Source organism: Aythya fuligula, chromosome 10 (assembly GCF_009819795.1).
Source record: "Aythya fuligula isolate bAytFul2 chromosome 10, bAytFul2.pri, whole genome shotgun sequence".
Classification (NCBI taxonomy): domain Eukaryota; kingdom Metazoa; phylum Chordata; class Aves; order Anseriformes; family Anatidae; genus Aythya; species Aythya fuligula.
Genome location: NC_045568.1, coordinates 14,541,992 through 14,559,479, shown reverse-complemented (window position 1 = coordinate 14,559,479; position 17,488 = coordinate 14,541,992). Strand labels below are relative to the sequence as shown.

The 17,488-nt window shown below is 46.0% G+C and overlaps 1 protein-coding gene across 5 annotated transcripts in view; it reads left to right on the top strand.

The window, feature by feature from the left end:
• Positions 1 to 17,488, top strand: part of CADPS (calcium dependent secretion activator) — a 194,854-nt gene that overhangs the window by 118,625 nt on the left and 58,741 nt on the right. For 3 of the 5 annotated variants that reach the window (XM_032193987.1, XM_032193986.1, XM_032193985.1), the window contains 5 exons: positions 1,093 to 1,280; positions 11,495 to 11,596; positions 12,486 to 12,549; positions 13,189 to 13,312; positions 16,645 to 16,662. In XM_032193987.1, coding sequence (XP_032049878.1) covers positions 1,093 to 1,280; positions 11,495 to 11,596; positions 12,486 to 12,549; positions 13,189 to 13,312; positions 16,645 to 16,662 — 496 coding nt within the window. The remainder of the gene's footprint in view (positions 1 to 1,092; positions 1,281 to 11,494; positions 11,597 to 12,485; positions 12,550 to 13,188; positions 13,313 to 16,644; positions 16,663 to 17,488) is intronic. The other 2 variants (XM_032193989.1, XM_032193988.1) reach the window with 1 other exon arrangement.

Genomic DNA, 17,488 nt, shown 5'->3' with positions numbered 1-17,488 from the left:
TGTTGTTTCTAAGATGTAGCATTTGGGGTAACAGATGGGGTGGCAAAGAAGTTGCCTATAGGGGCAGTGCTCTGCCTCAACTACTCTCCCGCCCGCTGCAGGAACTTTTCAATTAAACGATGAAAGATTTTGCAGCTTGATGCATTCCAGAGCTGCGTCTTAGCAATTGTTTAGCACCCAAATTTCCATGTAAATATTGACGGTTTTGCAGCATTTTGAAAATCTACGATCTACAAGAATATTCTCGTTCTCACTAGCGCCTTCGCTGAAGGCAGAGGCGCGCTCGGCCCCGGCTGTCCTGGGACGCTCGCCGGAGCGCCGTGCCGTCCCCTCGCAGGGCACCATGTCCTCCTCGGGAGCATGGACGTTGCACCGTGTGTCACCAGGCCTTTAGAACTCACAGACAGCAGTCGTTGGAGGTTTCAGGATGTGTAAAGAAACTGTGCCCGTGAGCTGAGCTCATGTTTGCTGCGACGCCGAGGAGCGCTGACCTGCCGGCTGGTGGGCGATCTCAGAGTGCAGCGCCGAGGGTACACAACAAGGACGATGTGACACGTCCCCGTGTGATGCCGTGGAGCTGCCTTCCTCCGTCTTCAGGATGTCCCTACGTGCCAGATGCAAGAGAAGCCGTTGTTCAGTGTAATCCTCTCTGTTCTCCCCCAGATCACTCTTCTCCGTCCTGGCCAAATGTGCAGTCCCTTCCCCAGAATGAGATCACTGTTTCATGTTGCTTAAATAATCAAATCTTTGTCATCTCTTTAAAGGTGTGAATCTTTTTTTTTCTTTTTTCCTTTTTTTTTTTTTTTTTGCTAGACACTGACATGAACTGGCCTCACTTTTCAGCATTTTAAATGACATTTTCTGTTAATGGTAGCATAATGTATTTCTGTTAACAGTTGCACTGAGTATATGCTGTGATTAGGTGATGATATGCAGACTGTATTGTTTAAGAGTGACCTCTCTCCTTTTTCCTTAATGTAGCCTTAGGTTTGTATTTCTTTATTAGAACAGTTGACCACTACACCTCCACATCTGATAGCGTTTGTATTTAATAACCTATATTTAAAATCAAGTCTCTTTATTTCTAAACAGGGCTGGTTTAGTCCTGGCCAGGTCTTTGTGCTAGATGAGTATTGTGCACGTAATGGAGTGAGAGGCTGTCACAGACATCTCTGCTACCTCAGAGATTTGCTAGAGCGCGCAGAAAATGGAGCTATGATTGACCCCACCTTACTTCACTACAGCTTTGCCTTTTGTGCATCACATGTTCATGGCAACAGGTAAGGAATTATTTTTGGCTAGCAGCTCCCTGCCAGCAAGGGATGACTTTGTCAGATATAGGTTTCCTTGGATAATGCACAACAGTCCCCAATTTGTTTTCACATTGGATGTTTGGCAGCAGCGCTTCTAGTGGCATAGTCGGTTTGTTTGTTTGTTTCGTGGCTTGTTTAATGTAAGCAAGAAAAATGCACGTAGGGGATCCAGAAATCGGGGTTTTTAACTTTCTTACCCAGGCACCTGCTAGATGCAGTTCTGGGCAAACTAGAGTTGACGTACATGTGACTGTCACGGGTTGAATATAATGGAAGTAAACAATACACTGCGCTGATTTAATTGCTGCGTGAGAGGAGCTGACAAGTTGCAGCAGTGAAATTTTCAGCAGTATCAAACTTCAGTGCACAGAAGTGCTCGAAGCCCTCGGGCACCTCTGTCTCTTCGGCAGGCGGCCTGACGTCAGCCTTGGAATTGCTTAGGCATAATTGGAAATTTTGTCTTGCTGCTGTTGCAAAGGAATTCCAGTTCCAGAAGCAGCCCATTCCTTTCTCTCAAATGTGGCAAATCTTTGGTGGTAGGGAGCGGAGCTATGCTTTTCCCTTTCCTATTTATTTCGTTGACAGCTGTGGTATGTATTGCAGCTTCTTTTTCTGGTTTGGTTTTGTTGTCTTTTCTGCTAAGTTGCACTGTACACTTGGAGATGTTGCTCTCTATCCTGCAAATGCTGCTGAAGAAAGGAGTGTTATAAAATAATTATATGTTTTCATAAGCCCTGTGGTAAATAGCACCCTGATTTATGACACGCATTGCCCAGGTTTCACGTTGCAAGGCTGCTGCTTGCTTTGCAGTTAGTTTCATACATCTTGTCATGGAAACCGAGTCCTTGCTTCCTTAGTTTCTTTTTTAGTTATGACTTTCTTTTGCTCGTTTGTTCCTTCTTTGCCAATTGTTCTTTGATTTCAGTTGTTTGCCTTTGGTTTAGTTTCCTTTTGTCTTGTTTTGTGCTTTTTATTTCATGCTTTTTCCTGTTTCTTCCACGTTTGCTGCTGGCCTCCCCCCGCCTGTCCCAATCACTCCCCAAAGCCACCACATGGCAGAGTTGCTTGGCGGGTCACAGCCAAGCGCAGACGGCGAGGGGGGCAAAGTGTCTCATGCCTCTGCCGCTGAAGTGGAGACAAAAAAGGATTCCAAAAAGGAGTCCAAAAAAAGGAAAGATTCCAAATCCCAGCCGAATCCAGAGCCGAAAAGGTAAGCGAAGCGCGCAGTGCACAGCAGTGCGTTGTAGCTGGCGCCGGGCTCCTCGGTCACCGAGCACACTGGGCAGGCTGCGGGGCTGCAGCAGCCGGGGTCGGCCTCTGCTGGGACGCCTTTGGGTGCCCTTGTCCCCCAGGCATCAGGGATCAGTGTGTTCCCGGCGTGTTCAGGGGACTGTGTGCAGACCTGGCCGCCCATAAAGCTCCCATCCATAGTCAGGAGGGAGGCTGCGTTGGGGACGCCACCTGGTTCGAAGCCCACTTTCTGGGAGTGTGTAATGGAGAGGAGGGTGGCTGCTGGTCACAGCTACCCCGTGTGCCTGTTGACAGGGTCCAGCACAACCACAGCCTCCTCTTCATCGGGTCAGTGGCAGGAGGTATCTGGTGGTGCCGTGAGGATGGCTTCCCACTAGGGCTGGAGAGCTGAGAGCTTGGCGAATCCGTCCTGCTTCCAGCCTCATGGGATGCGCAGAGCCCAGTGCTGTGCCTGTGCTGGGACACAGCCAGGTGCTTCCAAATGGACAGCTGGGCTGTTAAATTTGGTTAAAATATTCCAAAAAAAAGAAAAGATGTGCTTCACCCTGACTTAGCTGTCTTTAGCCGATGGCTGACTCCAGGCCAGAAAGCTGACGGGACGTGCTCCCTCTCGGTTGGGACCTGAGCATTGCAGGGCTGCAGCATCACGCTTGTCCCCAGGACCGCGGGTGCACATGGCAAGAGTTTGGTGTGGAGTTTGGTGCTGTGTTTCCTGGCCTCTGCCACCAGGAAGTCATAAAGAACCACAGGGGGTCTGCGGGAGAAAATGTGACTCCATGTCTTCCGTTTCTACTAACAGAAATCCGAATGGCGAAGTGGAAAAGTTGTGATTTCTTTTCGGAAAGCTGCTTAGGCCACTTGCATCATGCACTGGAGAGCTGGCTGGCAGAGCACACAGGGAAGCCAGTAGTTATCTGTGCGGTGCTCATGGGCAGTTGTGGGGTGTGCGTAAAGCTGGGTTCACTTTCACTGCATCCCTTCCTCCCACCTCCTACATCCATGGATTGCTCATCACCGTAGGGCTAGCTGGGGGCCATCCTCTGCCCCACAGACCTATAGCTCACTGCAGAGCAGAAAACTTCCCATGTGTTCTGTAGAGGCAGGAACGTGCCCGTGCTTGGGACAGCGCCCAGCACCGCATCCGACAGCATCTCCCAGCAGATTCAAGTCAGGAGATGTCTTTCTGTTTAACAAAGGCTTCTTTTTTTTTTCTGTCCAACCCAAGAAAGTGTTGATTTGACTGTCTCCATAAGAGGAAGTTATTCCACTTTTCGACAGTAAAAAAACAAAACAAAACAAAAAAAAAAAAACAAACACAAATGTCGGTTAGTTCAGCTTTCTCCAGAAGGAGGTTGGCTGTCAGTCAGAATATGCCACCCAGTAACGAAGGTCGAGCAGGGAGAGCACTCCATGTGGCTATCAATCTCCGGTATTAGCGGCAGACAGTGATGGAGCTGAGGTGGGCTGTCTGTTTGCATCGCGTTTGTGTAAGGTCAGGCGGCCAGACACCAGTCGCTCGCAGTCAGCGGGGAGGTGCGGGGAGGCTGCGCTCGGATGCCGGGGACAGCCCGGAGGTCGGGGCTGACAGGATGACAGGCATCAGTGCGGGGACGCTGCCTCGCCTGTCCGGCACCGCGGCACCCGGGACGGCAGCGGGGTGGCTGCTGGTGGAAATGCACCTCCAGCTTCGGGCTGACCCTGCCGCCGAGGCAGGTGACGCGGTCAAAGCAAGATTTTGGGGCTGGTGTGGAGCCCTGGTGCTTTAGATATAAGGATTTTTCTTTCCCTCCCTTTGGGCTCCTGTAGCTTATTCAGAGCCCTGAAAGCCTGACATAATCTCTCCAAAAAAAAAGGGGGGGCTGTAAATCACTGCCATTTGCATCACAGTCCCCTTATTTTTTCTGTTCATTTCATCCTTTTTGGAGTAAAAAAACATGGTTAAATGGAAATTGCTTCTCCTGAGCCTTACCTCCTGCAGGTACCTGCATGTGCTATGCACAGGCTGTCGGAAGGGCAGGGGCAAGCAGTGAGCAAGCCAAGACTTCTCTAAATACCTGAACAATTTGCTGGTCCCAGTTCCTTGCTATTTACCAAAGCTGAAGAACTGGAGGCTTTTCGCTATTGTGGCCACCGGCGATTTCATAGAAGGGTTTTCTCAACTAGGTATCACTGGCTGCCTTTTTGAAAGTTCTGCTGTTATGCTGTTAGGATTTCTGATGTCTGTACCTACACGAAAGGCAAGAAACACGTAGCATTCAGACACCCAACAGCACCGGCTGTGTGTTTATTGATGTCTGTGTGCTTCTGGTACCATTACGACAGTATTGAGGCTGTCGCTTGCCTTTATCAACAGTCCTCAAAAAAGTAGCGGAGGCAAAAACAGGCAGGGTTTTAAGAAGACATAGCTTTAGCTAAAATAATGAAAGGGTTTACATGACCTCCAGGTCTTCTGCCTTCTGTTTCCATGTTTGTCTCCTCCCTGGCTTTCAAGGGGGACAGCAGTGCTCCTGCACCGTCTGACACGCAGGGAGCTGGTGTGGTGGAGGAGCCTTGTTCCTCCCTGCCTATGCACGAGAGGCATTACAGAGCAGAGAACCAAGCTCAGCTTTCCCAGGCCCAAGTCGGTGCTGAGCCCTCCAACCTCCGTTTCTGTCCCTTTGGAAGCAATGTCCCCTGGGGGTGACCTTGGTTCCACATCTGGCTTGTTTGGATTTAGCCATTTTGCTTTCTCTTTAAACGTTCAAGTTGGCACCTAAAGAGACTCTTTCCATCTTTGCTAATTTCAATCTTTTAAAAATAATTCGAAAATATTGAATGTGCGGAATGTGCAGTATTAGCAGACATGGAGCTTATCAAAATCAGGATGCCAGCCTGGATCCCCTGAAGTCTGATAGCATTATTCTTTGTGAGTTGTTCGGTGACTTTTGCCCAAAGTGCGAACTGCGATCTCTCTGTTAAGTCTCTTGGTATGTCAGTGACCTGCCCTTTGCCCTCTGAGCTGTGTTATGCTTTGCAGCATAAAACTTGTTTTCAAGAAATAGCTCTCTCATTAGTGAGCATTAGCATGAGCTCCTCTTAGTTTTCATCAGCCGTAAGCCACCAGAAATAATATCATTGTCATAGACCTCGAGGAATTGAAAAGTCTGCATAACGTATTTATAACATTTCCTTTTATATTCTAATTGCCTATCTGGCTATTCCACATAAAGGCAAGATTTCCATACAGCTAGTTAAAAAAAATAGATTAAAAAAAAAGGAGGGGGGGTATTTTTGGTCCTATAAAAGAAGTGATAAATCCATCAACACGTCCCAGCGCTCAGATGAGCAGCCCTGACTGCAGACCTCGCGGGGCGTAGCGCCGTAACCCCTCGTTAGGTGCCGGCTCCGTATCGCAGCCAGACCCGTGATGACACGGCATGCGTTGCGGCCGTCTGTCGGATACAATCCGGCATCGCCCGCGACCGGCAGACAACCGGCTCGGGCTGACGTGATTCGTTGCAATAGGTGTAGGATGGCAGTGCTCAGAAGCCATTCGGTTCAGCCGCGCGGCGTCAGGGCTGTGGATGGCACGTGAGGAGCGATGAGCCGTGACTCGGCGCTGGCGTGGAGGGGAGCAGGAGCGGGACGAAGGCAAGGATGGCAGGGCGAAGCGGCTCACACCTTGGGCAGCGTCGAGGGAAGCCCCGAGGAGAGCAGGCGGAGGGCTGAGCCTAACAAAGGGCTTTCAACCGGCGTTGGGCGCGCGGCGTGAATTCCCGGAAGAAAAGGACGTCAGGCACAACTGGTGTTCGCTGAATAAGCATTTTCAAGGGGTCTAACCAGGTGGATTCGTTCAGATCAGCTTTGCACGGGGTGATGAAGGAGGGCAGGACAGGCAGGGTGCTCCCGCCCGCATCCCAGTGCTGCGGCTGGACTGGTCCCCGTGCGGCCGGTGAGGCTGGCGCGGGCGAGTCCTCCCGCGAGGCAGCCTCCGAAAGCCATTCCTGACACACGCCGTCCAAGGCACTAATCATCCATGTTTACTGTATAGCTCATATGTGCTGCACCTGGCAAGCGGCAAGGGAGCTGAAGGCAGCACGTGTTTTATATTTGAGTTGTTACTTAAAAAATCAAATTATTTGCATCAGTTTTTGACATTGTTTTTTTTTCGTTGGCTCTGAATGCCAGGGCTCACAGTGCATGCAAAGATCTGTTTGCTACGTGTAAGCAATATTTTCCCCAGTAGAAAAAGTGTAGACAAGTTAAACATAAAAGGTGTAAAAGATGATCTGTCTTTTCAGTCGTAAGCCGCCATGGTATTTCATGCAGGCTTATGTCAAAGAGATTAACCCACTGGAGCTATACTGTATATTTATAATTGCATACAAATGCATGCTATTGCTTCATAGATTAGTCTTTGTTAAAAATCATTTTGATATATTTGTTTTAGCAGCATAACTAGCCCTGGGGGCACTGGGTATAATTAGAAAAGGGCATGGGGGGAGGCGGGGCTTGTAGAATAAAGCAGTGGCCTTAGGATCACAGGTCCTAATTATAATTTATAATTAACCCTGGAATTTGCACAAACCATCCAAGCTAAACAAGGACTATCGTTTTCGCTGTTTAAATTGCAACCCCTTTTCTAATTTCACCACCTGCTTTGTTGATGTTGTTGTTTTCGTGGCTTAAAACTTAAAAACAAGGAGGGATTAGGAAAGCAGCATTTAAAAGTTTTCATATGAAATATTTACATTCTGAGTTGACTAGGTTTGAGCCAACATAATGAATCCGCAGCAGAAGGAGTGATCTGAAACTTGTTTACTTATAATTAAAATTTTCCTTATTTATTTTTCTTGCCTTTTTTGCCCTTCTGCTTTCCTCTCTGCCCACAACTTATGCCGTGCACCTCAAGTGTCCGTGAACAGGAGCTGTAGATAACCAGACGAAATGGTGTCTCCACTCAGATGGGGACATTTGTGCTGTTTGTGGACCTGAGCTCATAGACCCAGACCCATTTGTGCCTCTGCACATACCACGTACGAGAGCAGAGCTATTTTTCACCATTTTGCTCTTACCTCATTGCCCATCACTGTTTAGCCCAGTGCTAGGAGGATGTGGCTGTGCACTGTGTGTGAGCACGTTTGTTTTCCGTGGCTGCGTTCGAGCCAGCCTGCCGCAGAAATGCTGCCTGCTGGAGGAGTTGGTGAGGCTGCCCACCAGATCAAGTATCAAATAGAAAAGTTGAGCTGGAGATCTTTGTTGAAAAGAAAATCACCAGTAAGCATCAGGACGAGCTGGTGAGACCTAAACTTCTCTTGCAGATTTTTTTCAGCCCCATCAGCCATGTACTCGAATCGTCTAGAGCACAGAAGTGAATCTTAAATTATCGCAATGCTAAGCTATATACCCTTTGTGTTCTTGCGAAGGGAAAATAAATATGTTCCCTCAAAAAGATTGCATTTTCAAAGTATATTTGACTTGCATATTTAATTAGGTTTCAAAATTATCCAGCTAATAAATTAAGTGCAAGGCTTTTGGTGGTGTTTTTCCAGTTCTATGTATATCCTGCATTTGTCACTAATTAATGAGTCCCTAATGCTTCAGCTTCTGGGAAGATGAGCAACAAAGATTAACATAACTAGTAAATCCGAAGATGTGCAGCTGGGTTATAGTATTTGAAATTTGACAAAAACATGGGAAGTATTATTATTTGTGACATGGCTCAAGATGGGGGATTGTGAGGAAAGCAAAGATGACAGAACTGGTGCTAACCACTGTGACAACAACTTGAAAAGCAGCCGACATGACATCTTTCCTATCATGCTGCCGAAAATGTCAACTTTGTGAAGGACAGTGAGAAAATGGTTTGCCGAAAATTTGAAAGGTAGATTCAAGAGATGCTCATCATGTCAGATGCAATATAGTCCACAGCTGGGTGAGAAAGGGAGTCCTTGCAGTGGTGATGGCTCTCGGTTGGCAGGCCCTTCCAGACATCCGCGCTGCTCCAAAAATGGCTACAGCTGACCTGTAGATTGTCTCAACTTTGCAGGAGCATGATACGGGAGGGCGGCGTGCCACTTACACCGCACGGCAGGCCCTGCGTGACAGAGAGGTGGCCAGGGCCACCGGGCTGGACATCTCACTGCCTCATGGCGAGCCGGCGGCCGTAGGCTGAGCATGGGGGGAGCAGGCCTCTCGCCTGCCTGGGCTGGGTTTGCATCTCTGTGAAGGTGGAGGGATGTGGTGACAGAACTGTTTTGGCCGGGACTTCATTCCCCAAACCCTTCCTTCTTCTTTGTGTGGGTCAGTGCTTTAAAAGCAGGGCTTCCAGAGCCACACCGCTCAACCCCGACACAGCCCATGGTGGTATGTCAGCAGGCGTCAGGTGCCCCACACCACTCGTTACATGCTAATAGCCAGTTCTGACAAAACTGAAGCCCTTAAATACAATGATAAGCTATAATTTGGGTGGACGGGCTGCGACCCAACCTGAGCTGTCAGATACGGGCTTGATCCTGCCTTTATCAGAGTCAGCAGTGAGTCGCCCAGATCTTTGCATACAGAGCTGTTTGTGTTTTGTGTTTTTTTTTTTTTTCACACACCACTGCACGCTGCTTTCAATTAAATCCCTTGAATATGTATTTTTAAAGCTGACGATGATTTTAAAAGCAGCCTGGATGCTTACTGTCCTCTCTGGGAGAAGACTTCATCCAGACCCACGTAGGTAACCGCAGCTCCCTCCAGCCTGTCAGTAAATCTCGCCGTCGGAGGTTGCTGACCCTGCAAAGGGTAACACAACTTTCAGACCATTTCCAGTCCACCAGCAAATCACTGCCAGGGCAGGCGGCTTTCACTGCCTCGTTTGTCAGCGCTGACACAATTAACCCAGTGACACCGCGAGTTGTTACGGGTACGGGGCGAGAACTGGGTGCCAAAAGTCAAATGAGGGTTTCAACCTTGCCCCTTGGTGCACAGCGTTTATCGCTGTCTGTCCCGAATTACCTGCTCCTCTGCTTGGCAGCAAACCCGGCGCTATGAGGTGCACAGCATAACAAAAGGCAGGGACGTATTTGTCTGAGTGTTAAATATTTTATGGACTTTTGGAAAAAAAAATGTATTAAGCATCTTCAGACATTAAATTTTTCTCAATATCTATTTTTTTTCTTTTTTTTTTCTTTTTTTTTTCTTTTTTTCTTGTGGCTTGCTCATTTCTTCAAAATAACCGGTCCTAATTAGGTACTAATGAGACCAGATCCATACTTCCAAAAATGTTTATGAAATGTATTCCCTAGATAAGACATTTTATCTAAGTTTTAGCCTAAATCTTTTTCCTTTTTTTTTTTTTTCTTAATGCACAACTGAATTTGGCAAACAGTCAAATAACAATTTCTGATGAAGTGCTATTTAAATTTAAATACATCCCCTGATATTCAAGTATTTTTTATGTCCATATTGTAAGTTTTATTTAATGTATATTTAGATTTAAGAATATGCCGTGAATATCGTGTAAGGTTTGCTAGTTACTCTCCTGAAATGTTTTAATCATTTATTCACCTGTACTGGAATACCAGAGTTTGTATTTATGATATTGAGAGCTTACTAAATACAGGGTCAAGGAGAAGTGATTGTACAGATTTTATTGCTTTTCATTTTTATCGTTTTTTTTTTTTTTTCCTCCTAAGTTTAGGGCCTTTGATTCTTTAAGAGGAAAATAAAGCCAACCAATTAACCCCTGACAGGAGGTTCATTAGAAGCTTTGTAATCCCTTGCCAAGTCTTTTGTATAACCAAACCAGTCTAGTGCTGAGGATTTATGCAGCTTAGGCTGAACACTGGAGGAGGCCTTTAAGTAAGAACATTTGTTCAATTTTAAGACGCCTTACATTACCTACGGAGAGCCTGTGCCAGCAGAGTTGCCCAGGAGTACACAAATCCGTAGACTTTGCTCGTCGGGAATGGGGAGCGGCGCTGCCGATTGTCTGGCTCGCCGGTCCCTTTGGCGGCTGGATTAGGCGCGCTCCTCTCCCTGCCTTCCTCTGCAGTGAGCTTTGCCGTGGGGCTGCGGGGGGAAGGAGGGCACGGCTGCTTTCAGCTCACGGCTGGGGCTGCATCGGCGGAGGGACGGGCGCGGGAGCACGGGGACACCCGTCACGGCCCCGGCAGCGCCCGCTGCACACTGTGCTCGGTGACGAACGAGGAGCACCCGAGGCAGCGGAGCCTGGGGTCTTACAATGCACTCCTGTGCACGCACCAAATGCCAGAGAGTAGTAACTCGTACTCCCTGAAATTCGGTGGTATCGCGTGTTGATTTTTATCCCTCGCACTGAAATGAATGAGAAGGCATTGCGTTTTCAGGTATCAAATACTCAGCGCTCTCTAGGTGCATTTCAGCAGAGTGTATTGAAGGTGGTTCGTTTCGGGAAATTATTGTAATAAGGTGATTCAGTGGTTCTGAAGGAGTGCAGGATTTTACAGTCTGTTCATATATAAGGCTGTTGTCGATATTCTTTACACTGTGAATTGTGTTAAATTAGCAGCTGAATTTTTCTGCAGAAATGAAGTCCATATTTTGCCAGCAGTGGGCCCAATCCTGCGGTGGAAGCTGGCATTGTGCTCCTTGTTATATACCTACATTTAAGAGGGGAGTCTGTTTTTTAAGGTTTTCCTGTCACAGAAAAAAAAATATAAAAATAAAAGAAAGAGGAGGGTGTGGGGGGGAGTCCACGTACAGATTATCATTCTGAGAGGGGGGCTATTTCTTGCTGTCTTGCTTTCTGATACCTTTGTGGTCATACTGCTGTGACCGCCGTGTCTCGGCTTGGCACATGCCCTGTCCTGGGTCTAATGGCTGGTGACATCTGCGTCCCAACCTGCAGCATGTGCTTTGCTGTGCAGATGATTTCCCAGGGTCGTGAAGTGGAGCCTGAGTCATTCACGGCATTTCTCCTTCAGGCCAGACGGGATAGGAACGGTAACCGTAGATGAGAAAGAGCGATTCGAAGAGATCAAGGAGCGGCTGCGTTTGCTTCTGGAGAATCAGATCACGCATTTTAGGTAAAGGCAGAGACCCCAGGCTGAAGGGGAGAGGACTGATTTCCTCCAAACTCCCTCCCATAACCGGCAAAGCCAAAAGGCAGGTTTTGAATGCATGCGGGAATCCTGCATGAGTGGCACAGACCTAAGCAGGGCAGTGTTTGTAGCTGAAAAGGGATTTGAAAGAAACAACCTTTAAAGGGTATTTCAGAACTCCTGCTTCCATATGCACGGTAATGCTGTGAATTTTTTCTGAAATTTAACTCCCCCCACCCCCCAAAAAAAAAAAATCCCTTATTATTTCTTTGCTCAATTATTACCCATTTATGTTTAATGCTTCCTAGCATACAGATAGGCAGCATTTTCTGGGGGGGTGACATAACTACAGAAATGCTGGATGTTGCCCCCGTAAAAAGGGATGAGCTGCTCACAGCACACCAGCCTGGCCCTACGTGAATCACGCACACGTGCACACGAGTGGGTGATGTGGGTTTGTATGGAGGGTCTGTGGCTCTCAGACGTGTACCCTCCTGGGACAGTGGCTGCTTCAGCCCTGTGCATCACCAGGTCCCTGGCTGGAGGTAACTGGTGCTGTCCTCTCCAGGGGGCTTTGTTTCATTTTTGTGAAGAGATGATGGTTAATTCTCTCCCAGCAGACCTAAAAACTCCCCAGATGACACCCAGGTTAAGTAAGCTAAAACTGGCTGACCTTCCCAAATGCCCTTTACTCTGTTCTGCTGCCTTAGCATCCACACCATCAGAGCCTTTCTGCAAATTGCCCCATGGAAAGAACGCTAATACCAGGCAGAGGGAACAGAGAATCGCTTGGTCCTGTTCAGGAAAGGATCTTTATAGGACTGGAAAGTCATATTGACAAGCACCTGATGTTAACAGGATGTGTTTTTTCTAGGTACTGCTTTCCTTTTGGCCGTCCAGAAGGTGCTCTAAAAGCTACTCTCTCACTGCTGGAAAGGGTAAGCATAAGAATAACAAAGAGTTGTTGAAATTACCTGCATTCATGTGTCTTTCCATCCAGAAGAGTTTACAGAACTACTGTTTTACGTGTAATCAGTGGTAGTTAATACTGGAATATTAAGTGGGGCTGTTGATTTCTCCTGCTTCAGCCTGGAGGCCAGGTGCAGCCTGGCACAAACAGCAGCACAGCCTATCTGTGTTATAGTTATGGGTCAGCTACCTCGCTGACAAGCATTGGCACTGCAGACCCTTCCTAAAGTGATACCTTGCTGCTAACCTGCAGCACAGCCCAGCCCGGACACCAACCCAAGTCATCAGCAGAGCCTGGGAATGGCGTAACTTTACCCAGCCCTGGGGAAGTTGCAATAGGTCTTAGTGTCTTTCCCTAAGGAATGGGAAGCACAGATTTTGGGGCATGCCATATAGGTTGTGGATACAGACAGAGAGCACTAGAGAAGGGGTAGGTCCCCACGTCTCAGGCTGGCCAAGGTGACCCTGTTGCAAATCCTGCCTATTGCACGCTTACCCCGAGAGCCATGCAGTGCTAGAGTAGGAATGGCTGTGTTTGTTGGGCTTGGAGAAAAAAAAACAGTTATGTGCGCCTGATGCCACAACAAATCAGCTTTTCTTGTGTCAAGGTCCTGATGAAAGACATAGTTACTCCAGTCCCTCAAGAGGAGGTAAAAACAGTCATCCGTAAATGCTTGGAGCAAGCAGCTCTAGTCAATTATACTCGACTATCAGAGTATGCCAAAATTGAAGGTAAGGCTCTTTCTTTGTGAAATTACAATTTTGTTATATTTCTAGGTGGCAACTGTGGCTGGGAGCTATTTGAGAGAAATTCATTTACGATTTATTCACTTGTCAATAAAATTGATGTGATTATGAATCATTTTTGTAGTGTTGGCTTTTGAAGCAGTAAAGAGTGGAAGCTATGTAAAACGTTTCTTCTTCTAGAAAAGAGAGAGGAAACAGTTAAAAGGAACTGTAGCTTTTCTTTTTTTTTTTTTCTCTCTCTTTTTTTTTTCCTTTGATCGTTAGTGCATTTGGCCAGTGGTGTAGTATTCAGATTCATGTCGTGGTTTTAAAAAACAAATTGAAAAATACTTGGGATGTCATCTTTGCAGCTGAAGGTATAGCGCAGCTAATTGCTTGTGACAGTGGAGTTCAGGAAACAAATGAAAAATAAGAAGCTGAAAAACTGTTTAATCTATGCTTAATCGTTTGTAGCCAATTTAAAATGTCTTTTTCTGGGAGTGTTTCATTGTCTTTGCACTTTGCATAGCAGGCATCGATCAGTCGGTCCCATACTTGCATCAGATTTCTTTCTTGTCACTCTAAATCCGGCACAGCTGATATTATTGACCTTTTAAGTTATGGGAGAATAATAACCAGTGACCAGAGACACATGTAGCCATCAAAAAGACATTTTAAAGCTTGCTGGAGGATACGTGTTAGCTGAAGCTCTCTGATCCAGTAGCTCTTTACATGTTGATCAGTTTACGTTGCTACCTTGTGGGCTGCTGTCCCCAACTTGAAACTCCTACCCAACTGTATCCAAGTTTGCAATTGCTTAAACCCGTATGTTCCAGATGAATGGTATGTTCTGCTCCAGAGTTTGGGTTTCTGTCATGTGTGATGTGAAGCTTTCCTACAGCTGAGATTATCATTGTATGCCTCTAGGACAATATTGAGAGGAGAAAAAAAAAACCAGCTCCCTCTGATCTTTTCATAGTTCTTGTTTACATGAAAAATTGGGTTGTTATATGACAAATTGTCCAGGTTCTGTACATGACATGTCCTCTCTTTTTCCATTTTTTTCTGTCTAACGATGCAAATTGTGTACCAGTGGTAATGAATTCATTGTTATGCATCCAGTGAGAAACACTTAAGAATTGGGCACTAAAAGGATGTTTATCAACTCTTGACTTGGTAATGAGTGACAAAAATAGAGTAGGAACGAAGGTTTCATAAGCACTGTATTATCAGGCAATTTATCGAAGTACTCAACTTCACAGGATATTTTAATTGGTGTATTCTGTAAAATGCAATGTTTAAATATACTTGACAAGGCTGGAGAAGGACTGAGAATCAAAAGCAGCTTTTCTGTGATGGATGCTTCTACCCAGTGCTGGCTCCCTTAGGTTCTCTGTGTAAATATCACTAACTCGTTGGTAAGATTTGCTCTCTTCTTTCAGATAAATCTATGCAAAAACAAACTTTATGATCTGTAAGTAAAAATGCATTCATTTCCAAAGTAGAACAGTTAGTGTGTACTTTTCCTTTTGTGCCTCAATTCTTCTTGGTTGTGTTAATTATCTGCCCTCTTTTTGCACTGTGACTTGTAGGTCTGGGAATACTTTGAAGCAACAAACTTTTTTTCCAGCTACCTTTTCAGAGAAATAGTTCATTCCACACTACCTGCTCTCTTCTGCTTTTCTCCTCTTTTATCCGTGATTGGCCACAGCCACTTTTTTATCCTATCTCTGTAAAAGTGGTTGTAACACCAATTTCGAAGCATGCTGGGCTTGTTAGTTCAAACAACCCAACATCCGCCAGCTGCATGCATCAGGTTTTCTCTCATGAGCATAGTCCACTACGCGTTCAAATAGCTCCTTAGAAGAGCAAAGGACAAATTTGCCTTGGCGAGGTGCATCTCTATGTGCCGTGCATGGTTTTGAAATCCTGCTCTCAAATGCTGATACCTGAACAGCCACGTTTAAAAGAGTTTTCTCAGAGATGCAAAACAAAATCAGTGGCGGCAGTGCTTGCGGCTATGTTTATGAAGAAATACCTGCGAGAGCCTTAGATACTGAAGGCTGAAATCCTTAGTATCTCGGAGCCTTAAACTAATGAAAATCTATTTTCCTCTATTCATGACGTTTTGACCATATTCTTGCAAACAGTTCCGAACAAACCTCTAGAGTCATGGTCACAACCTCTCTTGTGACTCATGGGCATGCTGAATGGTTAATCCAGTAGACCTCCGATTTGAACCCTCCTTTCCCTCTCCCCCCCTTTTTTTTTCCTTTTATCCTGTGTGTATCCCAAAAATACTCTACGGCTATTTTCCTTTTAACCTAATATAAAGTTTTCCTCTGACCTATAACCTATAACCTCTTTACCTCTGACCTAAGCCTCTTGCATGCCCAAATCCTCTTTTATAGGGAAAAAGAGAGAAATGTATGAGCATCCTGTCTTCTGCTTGGCCTCTCAAGTGATGGATTTAACCATTCGTGAGTACCTACCACCCTCCTCTCCATGCTGTCCTCACTCTTTCTGTTCTCATTACCTCAAGAAAGTCCAGATCCAAACCAACTCACTCTCCTTGCTTCAAGTCTTTTAGCATTGGCTTGTCTGTTGCTTCTGTCTGTGAAACCCAGTGTGAGAAGTCCAGTCACTTTTTATCAGCCTAAACCAGGTTAGACAATTTAGCCATTTGTTTGTGATAAACTCAGACTGTCTGTAAGTTTTTTCAGTTACTCTTTATGTCTGTGACCTGAATGCATTTTTACTTTGCTTCCGTGTAACCCCAATTTGTAAAGTGCTTGTCACTGGTACACAATCAAAGGGCAGCAGCTACACCGGGGAGAAACGAGCTAGCGGTCAGATAAAGGACGCGGGGAAAAGCCGTCCCTTCTCCTGCGTACACGATCTGTAACCAATCCTGTGTATAAGACCCTGTGAGGCTGTCCTTCCTCTGTACATCAGATCTTACATGTCTCCTGTCCGTTCTCTCGAGCGGAAGCGCTGTACTTGCTCTCCTCCTGGATTTTTTGGTTTGCTCCTCTCCACCGAGCTCCGGAGGGGACACACGAGCCCAGGTGCCGCTTGGGGAGCCCCTGCACGTTTGCAGAGCTCACACTCTCCGACTTTCTATTTGTGCAGCACTTTCTTTCACCTCTTTGAAAGGAGCTTCTTTTGGTAACACCATGCTGCTGGGCGGGGGGGCGAGACGGGGCAACTTTTCTTCTTTTCAAATGTCATATATCACGCATAACTGGGGGGCTGTGCGGTCCACTTGCTCATTAATCCTGCCTATCTGTTCTTGTTTCTCTCTTTTCTCTCCTTGTCGCTTTCTCTCTTTCATATAGAGAATCAAAAGGATGCAGGTGAACTATTGTATATGCATTATAAATTACTAGGACTGTTGAGTTATATTTATTTTGTTTAATTTTTTTTTCATAGCTCCTTAAGATATGTACTCCTTCAGGCTGAAAATGGAGATGCATTGATACTTAAGGAGTTAATTTGTGCTGTCTACGTAACCTCTTTTGCCTCCTTCCTTAGAATAGAGTGTAGATTAGAAATACCTCATAGAAATCGAGTGTCTTCTTAAGAGACAGTTTTAATGGAGAACCTGGCCTTTGGAAAGAGAAAGTTTCTTGTTTTCCAAAAGAACTGCGGCTCATTTTTGGCGCAGAAATGTTGGTGATCTGGCCATTAATTTAACACACCCAACAGGCACATTAATGACGAAACTACTGTTCATTTTTGTTTTTCATATCTTCTGTTTTATGCCCTATTGGGAGGACTGGTTTTTTAATTTTTTTTTTATTTTCAATTTTTTCGTTAATGTGTGACAAACAATCCGGTCAGACAGAAGTCGTGTTTGTCTCTCGTTTATAACCTGTGGTGACATGTGATGAGGCAAAGGTTCAGCGCAGACCAAAATGCCCGAAGTGCCTGTCTCTTCAGAAGGGGTTTCGGAGGTCTGCAGCCCCCTGTTCTCGTTTCTGTTGTACACCAGAGTCCTGGTTTGAAAGTCCTTGAAACCTGAACTGTTCATCTCTTTTTGTGAGTAGATTGTTATGTTTTGTGGAAAAAAAAAAAATAATAATAACAGGATTCAGTTGATTTAATCTGTTTGCAAAGGGAAATGGCTTTTTAAAAGCAGACCGTGTTTGTTCTGCCCAGGCTTCCCCAGGCTCCCACAGC